Source organism: Cavia porcellus, unplaced genomic scaffold (genome assembly GCF_034190915.1).
Source record: "Cavia porcellus strain 051 isolate PalLab524CR breed Dunkin Hartley unplaced genomic scaffold, mCavPor4.1 scaffold_7, whole genome shotgun sequence".
Taxonomy (NCBI): Eukaryota; Metazoa; Chordata; class Mammalia; order Rodentia; family Caviidae; genus Cavia; species Cavia porcellus.
The window spans coordinates 19,012,516-19,032,362 of record NW_026947490.1 but is presented as its reverse complement, the minus strand read 5'-3'; the positions used below and the strand labels follow the sequence as shown (position 1 = coordinate 19,032,362).

The 19,847-nt window shown below is 51.6% G+C and overlaps 1 protein-coding gene and 1 long non-coding RNA gene across 3 annotated transcripts in view; one reads left to right on the top strand and one right to left on the bottom strand.

Annotated features, from left to right (window-relative positions):
- Sptbn4 (spectrin beta, non-erythrocytic 4) overlaps positions 1-19,847 on the bottom strand; it is a 74,541-nt gene that overhangs the window by 39,029 nt on the left and 15,665 nt on the right. For both annotated transcript variants that reach the window (XM_063252770.1, XM_063252771.1), the window contains exons 3-16: positions 17,337-17,488; positions 16,569-16,742; positions 15,308-15,399; positions 14,653-14,733; positions 12,555-12,670; positions 10,445-10,557; positions 10,177-10,364; positions 9,975-10,092; positions 9,561-9,719; positions 8,633-8,935; positions 7,852-8,002; positions 3,320-4,250; positions 2,121-2,258; positions 374-1,124 (exon numbers count right to left, since the gene is read on the bottom strand). In XM_063252770.1, the coding sequence (XP_063108840.1) occupies positions 374-1,124; positions 2,121-2,258; positions 3,320-4,250; positions 7,852-8,002; positions 8,633-8,935; positions 9,561-9,719; positions 9,975-10,092; positions 10,177-10,364; positions 10,445-10,557; positions 12,555-12,670; positions 14,653-14,733; positions 15,308-15,399; positions 16,569-16,742; positions 17,337-17,488 (3,467 nt within the window). The remainder of the gene's footprint in view (positions 1-373; positions 1,125-2,120; positions 2,259-3,319; positions 4,251-7,851; positions 8,003-8,632; positions 8,936-9,560; positions 9,720-9,974; positions 10,093-10,176; positions 10,365-10,444; positions 10,558-12,554; positions 12,671-14,652; positions 14,734-15,307; positions 15,400-16,568; positions 16,743-17,336; positions 17,489-19,847) is intronic.
- LOC134476854 (uncharacterized) lies at positions 4,295-19,715 on the top strand. Its single transcript, XR_010048634.1, has 2 exons — positions 4,295-4,751; positions 17,355-19,715. It is a non-coding gene; the product is annotated as an uncharacterized LOC134476854 (long non-coding RNA).

Below are 19,847 nucleotides of genomic sequence, written 5' to 3'. Positions count from 1 at the left end.
ACCTGACATGTATGCATTTGCTTGTTTACTGTGTGTGCTTGAATGGTGGCCAGTTGAGGGTAAGATTTTGTGATTTGTTTTCTAAGATATGCCCAACACCAAGATGGTGCCTGGCACAGAAGAGACACTCCGGAAAATCTGGTTAATTGATGAAGACTGGGGGCTGGGGATTTAGCTCAGCGGCATAAGTGCCTGCTTTGCAAGCGCATGGTCATGATGATTCCAAAACTCAGTTGTCCAGAAAATGGGTCTCCCCCCCACAACTCCCATCCACCTTAGATAATACAGAAACTCGTGGTTACCAGCGCATCTCTGGTCCCTCCAATCCCCCCAGGCCTTAGACTGCCCCCCCCCCCGCCCCTCTATCCCGCACCTGGTTGTGCAGCACGGCCAGCGCCTGGCATAGGTCGCGCAAGAAGAGCTGGTAGACGTGAGCCTGGACCAGCGCCTCCCTACGCGCCTCCCACAAACCGAGCAGTTTGTGCCAGCCAAGTTCAAGATGTGGCAGCCACTCATCCAGTGCCAGGCCTGGACCCAGCTCGGCGCCGTCTGCCGCCAGAAGTGCCTCGCTGGCTGCCACGATGCGCGTATAGTCCTCCTCGCGCTGGTCCACCTCCTCCTTGAGCGCAGCGTGGCGCGCCAGCAGCGCGTCTGCCTCTTCTAGGCTGCCGGGAAGGGGCCCCTGGCTGCCACCCGCCGCCTCCTGGGCACGCACAAGCCAGTCCAGGAAAGCGTCCAAGTCGTGCAGGAACCGCTGGAGGCGCCCAGCCGCCGCCAGTGCCTCGCCGCAGGCCTGAGCCGCGTTGGCCAGCGCGCCCCACTCAGCACCAAGCTCCTGGGCGCCCTGCTGCAGCCTCGTCGCTTGCGTAGGGAAGCGCGCAGCCAGGAGCTCTGCCTCCTCCAGAAGGGCGGCCTGGCGCGGCTCAAGCGCTTGCAAAGCGGCCTCTAAACCGCTGAGACGCCACTGCAAGGCGCCGCCGGCGCGGGGCGCGCTCTCCACTGCTCGACGCTTCTCGCGCACCTGGGCGCGCACCTCAGCCACCTCTAGCACGTGGTTCTCCACGAGCAGCACTGCGGTCATCTCCTCTTTGCGCTGTTCTACCAGCTCCACAATGCAGTTCCACCTGACCGGGAGGAAAGAGGGTGACTTAAGAAGGATAGGGACTCCTCTTGGCATGAGGACTCACCCACTCAGGGTGGAATCCAGTCCTTGGCCACCCCTAGGGGCTGTGAGATTTTGGAAAGTCACTTTATCTCATTGAGTCTCAGTTTCTGTCTGTGTAAAAGAGAACCACACTGGCACATTTGCTCGGAGCAGCACTCTGTGTGTAACACAAGTGAAGTCAAGCTACCTTCATCATGCTAGGAGGCTATCTGCCTTTCCCCTTCTTTGTGTCCTGGTGTTCAGTGAAGTTTACCAGAGGCCACAGGCCAGAGAATGAATGCAAAAACAGGCCTTAGAGTTCAGCTGCCTTCCTTTAAATCAATATTAGAGATCTACCAAAATACAAAAGAATGCCTTTGTGTGTGTGTGTGTGTGTGTGTGTGTGTGTTGTGTTGTGTGTGTGTTTGGGATTGAACCCAGGCAAGGCCCTTTGCACTCCTGGTGTACCTTGTCTAAGCTAGGGTGACTCTCTTCCACCAGCCCTTTTTAAATTTTTTATTTTGAGACAAGTTCTCCCTAAATTCTTCAGGCTGTGCTCAAATTTGTAATTCTACTGCTACAGCCTCCCAGAGTACTGGGATTACAGGCATGTGCCACCATGCCCAGCAATTTGCTACTGTTCTTAAAGAGCTCTAATTCTGGAAGCTTTACCACCAAAGCTGGGATATTGGGAGCTAAGTTAGGTACATAAAGTGCTTGGAAAAACTGGCAGACAGTGGATACTCAATGAACCCTTTTTGGAAAATCAGTCAACAGCTCACTGAGTTTTCCTATTATTATGACACCACCCCTGGCCCTGTTCCCATTTGCCAAGACTGCTGATTTCTCAAGTGGTCGTTAACATCTCCCAGGTTTGAAACTGCACATTTCTGATGTGGAGTGATGGTAGAAGGGGATGATGGGAAGAACTGGTGTGAGACACCAGGAAGGACTTCCAGCCCCCCGTCTCGCCTACCTGCTATTGAGGTGATCTTGGCAGGAGCGCACCTCATCCGAGCTGGGGTGACCGCCTTTAACCAGCTCCTGCACCGTGTGGTTCACGTCCAGCACACGGCCCATCAGACTGTTCATCTCCTGGTCCAGGCTCTCAAAGCTGTAGAAGGGAGAAGGAGGTGCTCAGAGGCCTGGCCTTGGAGGACCTAGCTCTACACTCCAGCCTCACTTCTCAGACTCCTTTACTGGCTCCTCCTCTGCAGCTGGCTGCTGAAATGTTAGATTCCTCAGCGCTCTGGCCTGGGCCCCATGAGATTTCATTCATACCCATCTCCACAGCCTCTGCATCTTCTCTCCTGCACGTGAGAAACTCCTCTTTGGGGCTCTCACTCACTGTGACTAAGTGCCCTGACATCACACAAGCCTGGTGTGCCTCTGGATCCCAGCTCAGAATAGCACCACTGTCCTCCAGGCTTGACACCTGGGCCTGATTTTGGCCAAGTGCCCCAAGCCATCTGCCCCCATGGCCTGTCCACTTGGCTCCTGCTCTGGTCTAGGTCTGTCCCTCCTGAGTTGCCCACCCAGCACCCTCTCTGGTTTCCTAGCCACCACCCTCATTCCTCAAACAGCTCCACCCCACCCTGAGAGGCTGGAGATCTTTTTAAAACTGGGCATGGCCTTCCCTTGTTTAAAACAACCTAGTAACTGTGCAGTGAGGACAAGGAGCAGGCCTGTGTTTCCAACTGTGCCCAATACAAAACCTAGAAGGGAGCAGAAACTCAGCAAATCCATGGGCAGATAAGATGCTCAGAGGCAGAGGTGCAGAATGTGAGCAAGTGTTGTTCACCTAATGTAAGAGTCATGACCAAGTCAGCCAACAAACCAACTTCTGTGTGACATAGGGGTGGGATATGAAGACATGTCAAGCAGAGGAGGGATGCAAAAATGACAAGGGTCACAACTGACATTTGTGCTGGGGCTGCACTCACTTTCTGTTTGCCCTAAGCTTGTGGCGACTATTTTCAACTCCATTTCACAGATAGGCAAGATGAGGCTCAGAGAGCTTGGGTAAGTTGCAGAACTAATACAAAGATGGCTAGGGATCAAGCTGAGATAGGAACACTTGGTCCCAGTTGAGCCAACATGGGAACTGCTGAACCAGCAAGTGCAAGGCTGACTGTGTGAGGATGGGGACCCACAGCGCTCCAGGCCAGTGCTCACCGGTGTTGTACCACCTCGACGTCATCAAGAGAATCAGGCACCCGCATGGCGAGCAGCCATTGCTCCTTCTCGCCGATCCATAGCTCGCACGCGTGCACCTCGCCAAACATGCGGTACACCGCGAGCGCGTCCCGCAGCCACTGGCGCCTCAGCGCGGCCACCTCGGTCACCTCGGCAAACAACTGTTCGGCCTCTACGACACGCACCTGCAGCGTCACCACCAGTGGCCCAGCGCCGCTGGCGCCCCCCAGTGCTGCTAGCTGGCGCCGCAGGCCGCCCACGGGTCCCCGGTGCGCCTCCACCTCCCCTGTGAGCGCGCGGTGCTGCCGCGCCAGGCGCCGGCTGGACGCTTCGTCGTGGCCGAAGTCGCCGGCGGCTGCCAGGCGGTAAGCGTCGCGGAGCCAGTCCAGGAGCGCGTCGAGGTCGGCGCCGAACTGGTGCAACGCCCGCGCCTCCTGCAGACGCCGCTCGCGCCGCGCCGCCGCCTCTTCCAGCCGCTGCCAGCGGCGCCGCGCACTCGCCGCGCGCTCCGCCAAGCCCGCCAGCTGCATGGTCTCGGCTCCCGCACCCACGGAGCCGCCAGCCGCAGTCAACTCCTCGCCGCGCCTCAGGGCCTGCTGCAGCAGCGCCCGCCGCCCGCCCAGCTCGCCCTGCAGAATCTTGTGCTGCGCCAGCAGGCGAGCGGTGCTGGACAGGTCGTGCGCGCCGCCCGCCGCACCCGCCGCGCCGCTGCCGCCCGCGGCCTCCAGGAGGCGCTCCTTGTCGCGTGCCCAGCTCTCAGCCTCCTCCAGCTCCTGCAGCAGGGCCCACAGGCTCCGAGAGGCCTCCAGCTCCGCGCGCCGCCGAGCCGCCTGCTCCTGCAGCTCTGCCAGACAGCCGTGCACGTGGTTCACGCGGTTGCAGATGACCTGCGGGTCGCAGGGCTGGTAGCCTGGGCCGGGAGAGGATCTCGTGTTGGTGACGTGCCCAAGAGAAGGGAGTGTGGGCTACCTACACTGGACTTGGTTTGACTTCATCAGGCGTCATGGTATCCTCCTGCAGGCATTCTTCCCTGGCACCCCACGGCTCGAGCAAGCACCTCCTGTGGCCCCTTACGTTTCTGCTTGTCCCATAGCAGCCTGACTACTCTGGAATGCCTTAGCTTCCACGGACTAGAAGCTCCCTGCGGCCAGGGTCAGGGGCTTGGCACACTGCATCCCCATCACCGCCCAGGAGAGAGTGTGTAGTCCAGAGCTGTTGCTTAGCGAATAGGCTGACAGGTTGGTGAAGGATGGATTCTGACCACCTCAGGTGTAAGAGATTGCAGATTTCATTTCCGCAAAAACTGGGACAAATGAAACTTCTTTGCTCACAAGCCATGTTTCTGGGTCCCCTCTCTTCCTCTGCTGCCTTAGAAAGTCCAGTGGTGACCTGAACTTCCTTCATCCCTTGGGTAATTCACCTTCTTACTTAACTTCTGGTTTGTGACTAAAGAATTGTGAAGTTAGTGGGTCACAACCAACTTCTCTTTAGTGAAACAGAACGAATTAACAAAATCAGAATGCAACTCACAAGGTAAGGAGATGTGCTGTATTGTTTTGTAAAACTTTTGTGGTGGTGGTGGTGGTGGTGGTGGTGGTGGTGTGTGTGTTTGTGTGTGTGATAACACATGCTTGTAGTTCCAGCACTTGGAAGGCTGAGGCAGGAGGATCACCATGAGCTTGAGGCCAGCCTGGACTACACAGTGAGTTCAAGGCCAGCTTGAGCTACATTAGTGAGACCCTGTCTCAAACCAAACCAAACCAAACCAAACCAAACCAAACCAAACCAAACCAAAGCTTTTGTATCTGTGTGTGTGTGTGTGTGTGTGCACTTGTGTGCATGTGAAGGCTGTGTATGAGGTAAATGGGTTTCTCCCTAGGGTAAAAACAAAAAGGTATGAGCAACAGTACCTTAGAGGGAATGCAGTTCTGGAAATTCACTGATATTGACTCAAATGCCAAGGTGTTCCACTGAATAAATGTAACAACAAAGCTTCTATGTAATCAGTCCTTAGTCCCAAATGACGTCACTTAAGCCTCATAACCATCATATGAAGCTAATAGCCTCATTAGCCCCATTTTACACTTAAGTAAATGGAGGCCCAGAGAAGGATGGCAACATACCTACGATTAGCTAAGAAGCAGCCGATTGGGATCCACACATCAGACTACTCCCCAGGCACCATGCCTCTGGTCTCCAAGGTAATGTACACCCAATACTGGCCACTTTGCTGCATTCTCAGTGCTATGGTTGTCCCTAGGAGCTGTGCTCTTTCACGGAGAAGATAGGTGGCCTCCAGGGACAAACATGCCCTGATGTGAAGGTGGGGTCCCAATGGGCTCCCTGGAGCTGTGATATGGGTAACAGAGGTCTGAGCCAAGTCGACATCCTCACTGGGGCTGCAGGGAAACTGAGGTCTGCCCCTAGAATCTGATGTGGCCCCGAAGGGGTGGGAAACTCCCTTATCACCCTACAGGCTCTGTGGCCTGGGCCTCAGGTTCCTCGGCAGTGAGAAATACAAATGTCAGCCTGATTGCTGTCAGAACTACAGCCAGCTGATGAGTACCAGAAAGCCAGCAGAACATCATTAGCCATGGCCACTCTGTGACCAAGGGACAACCGCAGCCTACCGCACAATCAGGTGTGGCTATCGGCGAAATAAAGGCAGCTGTGCAAGCCCTTAAAATGACCATGTGTAGGCCAGGGATGGTGACCCATGCCTGTGATCTCAGAACTTGAGAGGCTGAGGCAGGAGGATCTCTGTGGGTTCGAGGCCATTCTGGGCTATCGAATGAATTCAAAGCCAGCCTGAAGTACATAGTGAAACCCCGTCTCAAAAAGACAAAACACCAACAGCAAAAACCAGAATAACCCCCACGTGTCCCCTTGGCAGAGCTACACAAATAACCACTGCCTCATGACTGCGGCAGTTATGCCACTACCTACTGAAAATGATGAACTAGCTGGGCTGTAGCTGGGTTCCATTCTCTGCGCACCCCAAAAATGAAAAGCTTAAAATCAAGATGTTCAATCATCTAATTCTCCCTACATCCTGACAGCATTCCATCCACACCCAAACACACTACATTACATGGAATCATCCTAGAGGCCATTTGCATAAGCCCAAATCCTACCAACAAGCTCCTTGCTGCACTCTCTTACTGTCCCCCTGGCGTTTCCCATTGCGTGTGTGACCACAGAGAGTTTCTGGTGGTGTTTAGCTACAGAGCGCTGGCCTCGGCGAATGGGAGCCTTCTTAGAGCCAGTCTTGGTTTTGCTCTGCTTCCAGTAAGGGCTTTCCACTCCTCTGTCTCAGTCTTGTCTTTGGAGAGAGCTGACCTCACTGTTGGCCACAGTGGGGAAGTCACTGGTGTGGCCAATGAGATCACTGCTGCTCTGGGGCCACAATGATTGGCTAAGCAATGGAGAAGGAAACTGCAGTGGGCCAATGAAAGCTTTCCTTAGAACTTTAATCAGAACTATTGGGAGAAAGAGATCTGTTTCTTTTTGGGTCTGTTAGGCAGCTGTGAGGTAATGTCTAACAATGGTACCCTTAAGAGACAGAAGGAACTTTAGAGGTAGCACTGAGCCTATAATCCCAGCACTCTGGGAAGCTGAGACAGGAGGATCACAAGTTCAAAACCAACCTGGGCAACTTAGGGACTTAGACACAGTCTCAAATACATAAAAACATATATAAAAAAATTTTTTTAAAAGGTCTGGGGATGTAACTCAGGGCAAAACTCTTGCTTTCAATTTCCAGAACCAGTACAAAAAATAAATAAAAATAGAGGGATTATGCCTGAAGTCAAACTGTCTCTCCCTGGACATTTTAATTATATAAACCAATTGATTCCCCTTTATTTTCTAGGCCAACTGAGTTAAGTTTCTGTCATTTTTCATTGAAGACCCCTGACTACCCATAACCTTACACAGTTTCGTGAGTTTTCTTTTGTGTTTTTTGTTTGGTTTGGTTTGGGTTTTTTTGTTTGTTTTGCTTTTTGTGTTTTTGAGACAAGGTCTCTGCTATGCAGTTCAGGCTGGCCTTGAGCTCATTTTGTAGCCCAGGCTGCCCTCAAACTCTTGGCAATCCTCCTGCGTTAGCTCCTGAGTGCTGGGATCATAGGCAAGCCCCACCACACCTGGTCTGTGGGTTTTCTTTTATTCCAGCGCTGGGGATCAAACTTGCATGTCCTTGGCAAATATTCTACCACTGTACTACATCTCCAACCCCATATAGTTTTAAAAATAATATTCACTGAGATTGAATTTCGAAGGCCTTAGTACATAAATGTTCATCAACAGGACCTAATTACTGTAGCATCTCAAAGCAGGAAAAAGTTGAGTGGTCACTAATTCTCCCCGTGATTCCTGAGTGCACTGTGATCCAGCCCTCGGCTTAGACGCCTCCAAAGACAGGGAGGTCATACCTTCCTGCTGTCTGAGGAGTCATTCTTGCCCTATTAGCACCAGTCCCCACAGACCCTACTCCATACTTTTGTACAACTCACCCTGCAGCTGGGAGAAACGCAGGGCTGCAGCGTTGAGAGCTTCTACGCGCTCGCTCTGGGCTGAAATGTCCGCCTCCAGCAGCCCGTGTTTCTGCAATAGGTCGTCCACCTCCACCAGGTGCTGCCCGCACTCCCTGGACAGTAGCTGAGCCTGCAGGGTTGGGGTGGAGAATGGGCAGCGCTAAGCACAGCTCGCATTGCTCCAGGGCCATTCGCTCCCTCCCCAACCCTCTGATTCCCCTCTCTCCCCATCTCAGGGGATTGAAGCCAGGGTCTCATGCTTTCTAGGTAATCCCTCTACTACCTAGCTATATCCCTTCATTTTTACTTTTTTTTTTTTTTTGTCTTTTTGAGACAGGATCTTGCTATGCAGTTCAGGCTGGCCTTGAGCTCACTTTGTAGCCCAGAATGGTCTCAAACTCGCAAGGATCCTCCCGCCTCAGCCTCCCGAGTGCTGGGAATACAGGCATAAGCCACCACGCCCGGCTCATTTTTACTCTGAGACAGGGTCTCACTGGCTTGCTCAGGCTGGGCTTAAACTTGTGAACCTCCTACCTTAGCTCTCTGAGCAGCTGGGCTTGCCTTTCTTTTCCTGCCTCTCCCCTCTGTTCCTGTGTCTCTCTCTCACTCTCTTGCCTGCTCATTCTCTCGGTCTCCCTCGCTTCCTCCTTATCTCTCCTCCTTCTTCAACCTCTACCTCTTTGTCACTTTGTTCGGGGTCTATGTGCCTCCCAATCCTCCCGGGACCCCACCCCTAGCCGGGCCCGGCTCTGGTCCCCACCTGCATCTCCTCCATCCAGTCCACCATGTAGACCATCTCCTGGAAGACTTTCTGCAGGGCCAGGTTCTGCTCGAGCCGGCTTCGCCGGGCACCTACTAGCCCGGTCAGCAAGGCCCACTGGCGCAGGACACTGTCGCGCTGAGCGGCCACCCGCCGGGCATCGTAGTAGCCTTCGGCTGCCAAAGCCTGTGCCAGTTCTGCCACACCCTGTACCCGCTCCTCGTAGGCTGCGGTGTCCGCCTCGATGGCTTCATGCTTCTTCATGGCTGCCTCCACCGCTGGCAGCTCATACCCAAAGTTGTCCTGGGTAGCACAGGCCACCGATGCTCACCATGGTGCCCTAGCCATGCGCTTGTCACCTTGACCCTCTTCAACCTCTACCTCTTTGCACTTTGTTCGGGGCCTATGTGCCCAACACTCTCCCATCCATCACTCTGGATATTAGGTCCACTCCTCAGTTACCCTGGAGACCAGTTCTACCCTCACCAGTAACTGGAAATCAGGCTCACCCTCTGCTGTTACCCTGGAGACCAATTCCATCTTCCCTGTTACCCTGGAGACCAACTCACTTTCTCTGTTACCCTGGAGACCAGTCTCAGCCCCCCGAGTTACATCTCTAACCCTATATGGGTTACCCAAGAGACAGACAACCCTCTTTCCATTGTCTTGGAGACTGAGAATAAAGTTTGTCATATTCTGTTACTTGGGAAATGAATTCTATCCTTATGAGCTACCCTGGACACCAAATACAACCTTGTTTGTCACATAAACGGTGAAACAGTGCTTCTATTTCTGAAGACAGTAATTCTGCCTTCCCTCGTGGCTTGGAGACAGCCTCACCCCCTCAGTATCTGCAGTCAGGCTCGTTGCTAGTCCCAGGAATGGTAGTCCTGCTCCCCACCCCCCAAGCCAAGCCGCACTCCTGTACCTGGGACACCAGGCGCTGGTTCTCGTTCAGCCAGCTCTCTCTCATAACCACCTTGTGGTCAAACCTCTGGGCCAGCAGTTCCAGCTTCTCCTGCCGGATCAGCTCAGCCCGCAGGGCGGCTTCCCGCTCGTGCTCCGCTTTTTCCAGCTGGCCCCATGCCTGGAAGAGTTGAGGAAACAGTTAGATTCCCACAAGCCCCCATTGTTTAATGGCGCTAACATCTCTGAGACCACTCAGTATGTATTTGGAACCCTTAGGAACGGGAGCAAAAACATTGTACTACTACTGCTGGGAAACAGCCAGAATGAAGGCCTGGTCCATCAACTCCACAATGTGAAAGGCTCCCTTGAGCAGTGAACAACCTACACAACTCCACGCTGCCACCTCGCTTCTCCTCTCCTTCCCCAGACTGACCTTGTCGATATCCCAGATGCCACAGCCCTCCCGAGGCACAAAGAGGCGACGGTTACAGGCCCGGAGTTTGCTCTGGATACTGAAGAGCAGCACCTCCAGGTTTCCCTTCTCCTGAAACCTGAAGCAAGCAGGCTCAGGAGTGCTATCCCCTGGCTCTGCCCGCCACTCTCCTCCCATCCATCCTGTCCGGAGCAGGTCTCACTTGACTGGCTTCTCCAGGGTGCAGTAGGCCGTGAAAGCCTGCAGCTGTTGCTGCACCCCGCTCAGGGAGTTGGCAAACTTCTGGTTGCTGATGAGGGCAATGGTGCGGTGGATCCAGGCCAGCAGCTCGGCCGCCAGCTCCTCGTAGCGCTCTATGATCTTTCCCACCTCCAGCACCTGGTCCAGCACCTGGCCCACAGGGGTCAGCCTCAGTACAGCCCCCTGCTGGCTCCCAGGCTCCCACTGACCCCACTCTACGCCTTTTCTACCTTCCCGATCCGCTTCCCCTCCACAGCCAGAGCCTTCATCTTGGAGAAGTAGTGGTAGAAAGAGACCACATAGGTGATGATGGATTTCTCATCTGGGGCCTCCATGTTTACATCTGGGAGGAAAGGAGAGTGGGGGAAAGTATGAGCATGACTCTTACTAACTGTATGACCTTAGGCAAGACAATTTCTACATCTTTCAGTGTTTTACCTGCCCAATGGGGATCCACCTGATGGGATTAAATATGCCTGACATGTATAAACCATAGAAAATACAATGTCTCAAACATACCATTCTTTCCACCCCAGGACCTTTGCACATGCGGTTTCCACTGTCTGACACATTATTCCTTTGTTTGTGTGCCTAACTCCCATTCAGCATTCAACTCCAATTCCCCCAATTAAGCCTCCTTCTTCACCCTGCCTAGGGTTGGTCTCCTCATGTTATTCTATCTTCTAAGAGCTTATTCTTTCCTTCCCAGAAGGTATCACAAGTTGTAATTATATATTCAGGGAAATGATTAAGTTATTATCTAGAGACTGAGCTCCTCATGACCAACTAACTATCCTGTCTTTTTAAAAACATGGTTCTTGCTATTCCTAATACACAAAGCAGGAGCTCAGTAAATATTCACTGAGTGTAGGAATGGGGTGTGTGTGAGTGCTGAAGCCAAGGACTGGGGCATGGAAGGTACTATGCACTTGAATCTCAGCTCAACCAGTGACTCTAGTTACTCCATGTTCTTTGTGTGTTTTTTTGTTTTTGTTTTAAGGTACCAGGAATTGAACTCCAGACCATGCACTTGCCAGGCAGGCGCTGAGCTAAATCCCCGGCCCCATTCCACACTCTTAGACAATGAATCTAACTTCTCTGAACCTCAGTTTCCCCAAGGTCACAGTAAGGATAACCATATTTCCTGCTTCCCAGGAACCATGTAAGTATTAGAACAGAATGGCAGAAAAAAGGCCCTCAACAAGTCAAGGAATTCTGAGGTCACTTAAATTAACCATTGAATGCACAACATTATTATTATTACTATTATTTGGGCAGTAATTGAAATTGAACCCAGGAGCTTTGCCCTAATCTACAACCCCAGCTGTTTTGATTTTTTATTTTGATACCGGGTCTGGCTAAACTGCTAAGTTGCCCAGACTAGACTTAAACTTGGAACCCTCCTGCCTCAGCCTCTCTCGGTGCTGGGGTTACACAGCTATACACCACCATGTCCACTCACATTCTTGGCCCTCACTCTTCACCTGTTTCATGATACTGACATCCCCAGACCCCTCGTATGTGCCAGGCACAGCCCAGAATACAGCTCTCAGAGGCCAGGCAGAGAACTCACTCAGAGGCACACGCACAGCACTCAGAGTCCATGAGTTCCGGGGTCATGAGTTTACTGGGCAGGTGACGCTGCCCCGAACCTTCACTTCACCCATTTAAAACAAGACCGCTACATTCTACATTCGCCTCAGCCAGGTTGAGGCTGAAAGGGAACAGCTGCAGTAACATTCCCACCTCCCAGCCTTGTGTTGGGCACAAGCTCAGAAAAAGGGAGCCGCTGTCCTTTCAGGCGTGGGGTGGGAAGTGGCACGGACTGGGAATGAGGCTCAAGGCAGGTCCAGGTCTGGACCGACTGGGAATAGACTGCGAGCTGGGGGTGACAACAGAGTCCTAGACAGTGCCAGAAAGGGCTTGCGCTTGGGATCCTGGATGGGGACAGGAACAGAGCTATGGAGACATGATGAGGGATGGGGACAGTGTGAAGGGCGGCATGGCACTGGGGCTTGAGATGGGCTGGAAGTGGTGTTGGGTTGGGTTTGGGTTTGGGGCTGGGCTGGGCTGGGAAGAAGGGGTTGAGTCTGGGGAGCAGGTTAAGGGCAAAGCTGGGGAGGGAAGAGGATGGCAGGAGAGGGAGGGTGGCCTTGGGCTGGCAATGACAGTGCTGGGGCTGGGGCTGCGGAGATAACCACCCCAGGAGGGGTTGCAGGTGAGGGAGAGGGAGGGAGCTGGGATTTGGAATGGCCATGGGACTTGATGGTGCAGGGTACAATGCAACTGAGCCTGAGAGGCCGTGGGCTGGAGGACTAGGATGGGGCACGTGGGGCTCACCTTCAGGGTCCAGCAGACGCGCCAGCCCCAGGTGCTGCTCCGCTGTGCGGAAGGCTTTCTGCAGGTTATAGTTGGCGTTGGACTTGGCGAGTTTGCTGAAGTCCACGAGGTCGGGCCTGGACAGGGGCACAGAGCAGGCAGGCACAGGCAGGTTCCAGGGCCAGCGACCAAATGAACAAAAAGACTCCAGCCTGAGCTCCACCCAGGAAGGGGGTGGGGCATAACGCCACGAAGGGCAAATCTGTGTGGCAGTCTTGGGGCCAGGCAGCACACATCTGCCACCTGAGGGAGAAGGACTCGGGCACGTGCATTTCTGGGACTGTGTGTCCATTTATCACCAGGTCCCATGCACAGAGGTGTGAGTTGGCCTTGTGCAAATGTAGGCACGTGGGGGAGATGTGCATGTCTCTCTCAAAGGATCCAATGATACATGTGTCTAGCCTTCATGTCTGTCACATGAAGACACGGGCTTTCGGGTTTGTTTTTTTTTTTTTTCATTTTTATCGGTACCAAGGATCGAACTCACGACCGCCTGCTTGCAAGGCAAGTGCTTATGCCGCTAAGCTAAATCCCCAGCCCCAGGACACGGGCTTTCAACACTCATATCTACTCAGGTGAGTTCATGTACAGTATTATGTCACGGTTAGAAACCTGAAGTGTAAAGTGGATGATGCACACCTGTAATCCCAGCACTCTGGGAGGCTGAAGCAGGAGGATCCCACTTCTGAGCCAAGGCTCTGAATTTTCCTGACTTAGTAAGTCCCTGTCTCAAACATTTTTTTAAAAATATTTTAAAATGGAGCCAGGTATTTAGCTCAGTGGTGTAAGCACCTGCCTGGCATGTGCCAGGTCATGAGTTCAATACCCAGTGCCAAGAAAAAAAAATTTATAGTCTGGGGATATAGTTCAGTGCAAAAACCCTGGGTTTCACCCTAGTACTATCAAAAAAAAGTGAGGGCTAGAACCAGCCCACCAGGGTTCAAGGCCAGCTTGATCACATCCTGATTGTGTCATTCTGGGTGAGCTATTTCATTTCTCTGAACTTCAGTAATATGGGAATAACAATAATAGTGAGTGCCTGGTAGGGTTATTAAATATGAAATGACTCAATGGAGGCCAGGTGTGGTGGTGTATACCTGTAATTTCAGCACCTGGGAGGCTGAGGCAAGAGGATTGCTTCAAGAGTTAAAGGCCAACCTGGGCCACATAGTGAGTTCAGGGTCAGCCTGAACTAGGAGTGAGACACCATCTCCACCAAAATAAATGGGCTCCGGATATAGTTCAGAGGTGTAAGTGCCAGCCTGGCAAACAAGGTCCTGAGTTCAATTCCCGATACCAAAAAAAAGAGAAAAGAAAAAGAAATGACTCAGTGGAAAGCACCGGGACAATGCTTGGCACAGAGAAAGCACTTGGTAAACGTCAGCTAGCATTTTCATGACCCTGGTTATAGTTTGTAGGTTTCCATACGATGGGCTGGGCACAGGTCTCGCCATGTGCATACAAGTATATGCAACCCACTCCAGGAAAAGCTGGCAGCTGGCTTTGGCCCACAACTGAGCAGTCTCTGGGCCTCAGTTGTTCATCTCTCACGTGGGTAATCATGATGAGGGTGTCATTTTTCTGGCTGCCCAGCCCTCAGCCAGCTGGGCATTGAGTCCTGAGGTATGAATATGTGACTGTGTCAAAAGCTAGGAAGGGGGCCCCAGGGACACCCTGTGAGGTGTGAGGTAGGATTTTCAGATGGGAGGTGTGGCATATCTTCCAGCATAGAGAGACGCCCCGGGGTGTGTGCTTCTCACCCTGGGGCATCAAAGCATCTAAGTGGCTGGCAGCAGGTGCAGGCTGTAGGTGTGCACAGATATCTGCATGTGTGGGGGTGTATGTGTACCTGTCTGTGCACAGGGTATGTGGCCTGGACAGGAGTCTGTGCAATTGTGCACACCTGTGTGAAAATGTGAAGGGCACCTGTGTGAGAAAAGTTGAAGAGAAGGGTCCCCTGGGGTGTCGTCTGTACACAGCACTTGTACAGGAGTGCAGCTCTGGGGATACGGGGCTGGGGCAGGCAGGGCCGGGCTGTGCCTCCAGGGCTCCTCGGTACCTGTGCCGATGAATGAGGGCATTGAAGGCCAAACCATCCCGCCAGCTGGTGGTGAAATTCTGGATGTTTACCTCGGGGTAACTGGCAGTGGAGAGGGGGAGCAGAGGGAGAGATGGAAGAGTCAAGAGGGAAGGAGGGAGGGAGGATGTGGAAGGATGGACGAGGAGACGGATGGATAGAAAGAGATAAGGACGACAGGTAAGCATGGATGGAAATGAAGAAAGACAGGAGAGGGGAGAAAAGGCAGGGAAGGAGAGAAGGAGGAGACAGAGATGGGGAAAGAGAAAGAGACAGGAGGGAAGAAAGGAGGGACAAAGAGGCAGGAAAAGAAGTAGGGGGTGGGGTCAGGGGCAAGATAGGTCAAGGAAAAACAGATACAGGGGGAAAGAGATGCATCAGATTCTCAGCCTGCCAGAAAGAGGAGTCAGACAAAGCCCCTGCATCCCACCCCTGCCCCTACCCTCCACCCTCGCCCCACATCCACCTGGCCAGGGCCTGTTCTCCCCAGGGCACTGCAGTCTTAGGACGTATTTTATTTGCCCATTTAATTCAGATGGAAATTTTGACACAGGCCATGGGCTCCTCCTTAAGTTCTTGTCCCAGAAGGAAACCCAAGAGTTGGGGGACTACCTGCCTGTGAGAAGGGGGTGCTCACCCAGCTGTCTTCATCTGGCACCACAAGAGCAGAGCATCCTTGGCTGAGCGTGTCTCCCTGTTGTCCTCAGTCTCGATTTTGATGACCTGAATCTGCGAAAGCACAAACATGGCTACTGAGCCGGCAGGGCTTGAGCCTGGGGGATCCTGGGGGACGCCCACCCTCACTGCACCGGGGAGGGGGAGGGGAAGAGGTAGCTTCTGGATGACGTAGAGGCTCTGGGCCCCCAATTGTGGTCACTACCTTCCACCAGAGGGATCCTTCTAAGTCCCATTATGCATCACCTCTTGTTATTCCCACCGCAGGACCTTGGTGTCTGCTGTGCCCTCTGGCTAGAACTGGAACACAGTCACCTTTTCTTTTCTTTCTTTTTTTTTTTTTTTTTTTTTCTTTTGAGCCAGGGTCTCCCTTTGTAACTCAGGCTGGCCTTGAACTCAAAATGACTCAAAATGATTCTCCTACACCACCATGCCTGGCCTCCCTTCATCTTTTTTGTCGTTTGGTCGCCAGCTTCTCAGATAGTCCTTTTCTGACCACCACATGTAAAACCTCAACACCACAAACCTGATATTTATCTATTTTAATGCTTTAAGTAATTCTTCCTGCAAAGATTTTAAAAATTCCTTTTCTAAGTTGACAGCAGAAAAAACAATTTTTTAGTTCTTCCAACCAGAGCTGTTCCTTTTTCTATATATGTCTTATTTATTGATATTCTTATTTTCTGACTCCCTGACCACAATACAGTCTCTCCAATGAACAAAATTCATCCGTTTCTGTCCTGGAGCAATTCTGCAGCAGCAGAATCTGAGAGCCAAGGCCCACTGAGTGTGACTTCCAGCACAGGATCTCGCCTATTGGCTTCCTCACTGGTAAAAACAGGGTAATAGGTAATATTTAATACCTAACGGATGAGCTGCTGTGGGTTTCAAAGTGCCTGAAGTGCCTGAATCAGAGTAAACAATAGAAAAAGGATGATCATCGTGATAAGGCGATAATGACAGTTTTAAAAATCATTTTCTTCGGAGCTGGGGATTTAGCTCAGCAGGCATAAGTGCCTGCCTTGCAAGCAGGCAGTCGTGAGTTCGATCCCTGGTATCGATAAAAAGGAAAAAGACAAAAAAAAAAAAAAAAATCATTTTCTTCACAACCTATGTTTGGAAGGAAGAATGGAAGGCATGAAGAATGGGTGAGGACCCCTCCTGAGGCCACACTGGGGGTGGGGGTGGGGTGGTTACCCTGGGCAGAGATCATTTGGGGATACCTGAAAGCGCAGGATAATGGTCCAGACCAACCCCAACGTCAGCCGGTGATTCCCGTCCACGATGTCGTGCGATCCCACGTTTTCCAAGTGGACGCGCTGCTCCTTCAGGAATTGCAGCGCCTTGTCCACGTTCTCCAGCGAGTGGATCCGCATGCGGCCGCGCGTGGGCTTCGGCTAGGGTAGCAGAGGCGTTGGGCCAGGGAACCTGGCCCAGAGCAAGGCGCCCTCGGCCCCGCCCCTCTCAAGCCACGCCCATACACATATAAACCACGCCCCTTCTCTGGCGTCCCACCTCCAACCTCTAGCCACGCCCCACTGGCCTCTTCCAAAAGTTCTGCCGCTTTTGTTTCTTTTCCTTTTTCTTTCCTTTGATTCTCTTTTGTTTCTGAAAACTGCACCCAAGGCCTCTACCTCAGAGCTAGATCCTCAGTGTTTCTTATTTTGAAACAGTGTCTTACAAAAATCTCTACATTGCCCAAGCTGGGCTCAAATTTTTTGATCCTCCCTCCTCAGCCTCCCAACCTGCTGAGGCTGCAGGCATGATCCCACTACCTCAAACTTTAAATTCCTGTTTTACAGCCATGCCCTTGGCTACCCATTACCTGGGCCCCTTTTTCCAATAAATCGCTTTATAATCCAATTAAACCCCTGCCGACCGTCGGAGCCCCACCCCTCCCTGTGGTGGACTCCAACCCATCCCGCGACGGCTACGACCCGCCGCCCACAGCCACAGGGCCGCCCCTGGTGCCAGCCCTTCAGCCCACTCACCAGCTGCTCCCCCGACAGCACTTCCAGGAGCCGCGTGAGCACGAAGCCGTCCCGGAGGTCCGAATAGAGGTCGGCGATGTGGCAGCCCACGCGGGCGAGATGCGAGTTCACCCACTTGGTGAAGGTTTTCTTCTGCACGGCCTCCCGCTCATCTGGAAGACAGCGCTGGTGAGCCTGGCCCCCAGGAGCTCTGACGCCCTACCTGCTGCTCCACAGCCTCCAGCAGCCTCCACCGCCCCCGCCAAACCCTGGCCATGCCCAAGGCGTGGACAGCATCTCCTCCAACCTGGGAGATTCCCCCTGCCCACAGTGCCCACCTGGTGCCCTCGCCTCGTCCTCGAATTCTCCTGAAATATCGCTTCCACAGGAGGCCGCCCTGTGTATCACCCTAGCTGCAAACTGAGGGCCCAGTGTCTCTGCACTGTACAGGCAATAAGCTAGCCGACGCCGGGCACCATGAGGGTTTAAGGTGAGGTCAGGGGATGCGGTCCCGGAATTTCACCGGCTTCTGTGAGGACAGCAGTAGAGCAGAGAGGGCAACAGCAACAGCCAGAAGCCCAGGGAGGAAGGAAATGGGGAAGAGACCCAGAGGAGAGAGGTGTGGCTCAACCCGGGCAGAAGACGTGGAAAGGGCCGAGAGGTCATACTGGACAGTTGGAGATTCAAAGCAAAGTGGCCTACAGTGTAGGAGTACGTGTCTGTAGTCCCAGCACTCAGGAGGCTTAGTGCTAGATAGGGAGTTCAAGGCCAGGCTGAACTATATAGCAAGAGATTGTCTAAAAAAAAAAAAAAAAAAATCCCTTTTTGGTACCAGGGATTGAATTCACAATCTTGTGAATTGCCAGGCAGGGGTTTGTGACACTAAGCTAAATCCCTAGCCTCCCCCCCCACCAAATCCCCTTTTAAAGTATAAAATTCAGTGGGATTTGTTGTGGTTGTTTATGTGTTTGTTTGTTTTGACACATCCTTGCCATTAGCTCATGCTGGCCTTGAACTCACAGTGATCCTCCTGCCTCATCAGCCTCCTGAGTACTGGGATGACAGGTGTGTACCACCACATCAGACCAGTGTTTTTTTTTTTAGCGTATTAGAGTTTACAAGCATCAGAGCATTTGCACTGACCAAAAAAGAAACTCATACTTATTAGCAGTCATTTCCCCCACAATCAGGAAGCTACTTTCTGATTGTGAACCTGCCTGTCATGCAGATTTCATAGAAATAGAATCATATAATATATAGCCTTGTACATGCCCAGCTTCTTTTACACAGCATAATGTTTTGAAGAGTCATCCATGTTGTCACAAGGATCAATACTATATTCCTTTTTATAGCCAAATAATATTCTATGGTGTGGATATTTGACACCTTATCTCAGCAACTAATGGACAGTTGGGGTCTTTCCACTTTTTAGTTATTATAAATAGTGTCATTATGGGCACTTGGGTACAAGTTTTTTTTTTTGCACGCATAAGATTTCAGTGATCTTGGGTAAATTCCTACATACCTGGTGATGCCTAAATCACCAAAAGTATGAAACTTTGTATATTAATTTTTTCTTTATATATGTATTATAGAGTTTAATTCATAAATCTGGCATAGAGAAAATGATCAAAAACTACAATAGAGCAATTATAACAAGATATTATAATAACAATAATTTAAAACGTAAGTTGTTTAATTAATGGAATTTTTCTTGTATTATTTTTGGATAACAGGTGACCATAGGAAATGAAACCTCAGAAAGTGAAATTTCACCTAAGAGAGGCTACCAAATACCTAGGAGTAGTTTCCAGGTCATATGGTAACTCTGTTTAACTTCTCAGTGAACTGCAAAACTATTTTTCCAACTTCACTGAACCATTTGCCTTTCCCACAAGCAAAGTACCAGGGTTCCGATTCTGTATCTTTGCCAGCTTAGTGTTGGCTATGAAGTGCTATTTCATTATGGTTTGCATTTGTGCTTCTCTAATAGCTAATGTTGCTGAGCATCTTTCAGTGTCATTACTGACCATTTATCCTTCTTTGGAGAAATGTCTATTGCAATCCTTTCCCCATTTTAAACTTATCTGGCTGGGCGTGGTGCTGCATGCCTATAATCCCAGCACTGCAGAGGCTGAGGCGGGAGGACTTCCATGAGTCTGAGGCCAGCCTGGGCTATGTGGTGAGTTCAAAGCTAGCCTGGACTACATAGCAAGAACCTGTCTCAAAAACAGATAAACAAATAAATAAGTAAGTAAAATTACCTCATGTTTTAAATCATCTGTACTATCTTTGCAACTCCCTATGAATTTATGATTAGCTCATAATTAAAAATTGTGTTTTGTTTAAAACATAATTAAAATTTAAAACATAATTAAAATTTGTGTTTTGTTCTGTTAACTTGTGTTTTGTTCTGTTTAAGACAGGGTCTCACTGTATAGTTCAAGGTGGCCATGAACTCACGATGTGGCCCAAGCTGACCCCAGACTCAAGGCAATCCTCCTGCCTCAGCCTCTTGAATGCTGGGGTTAC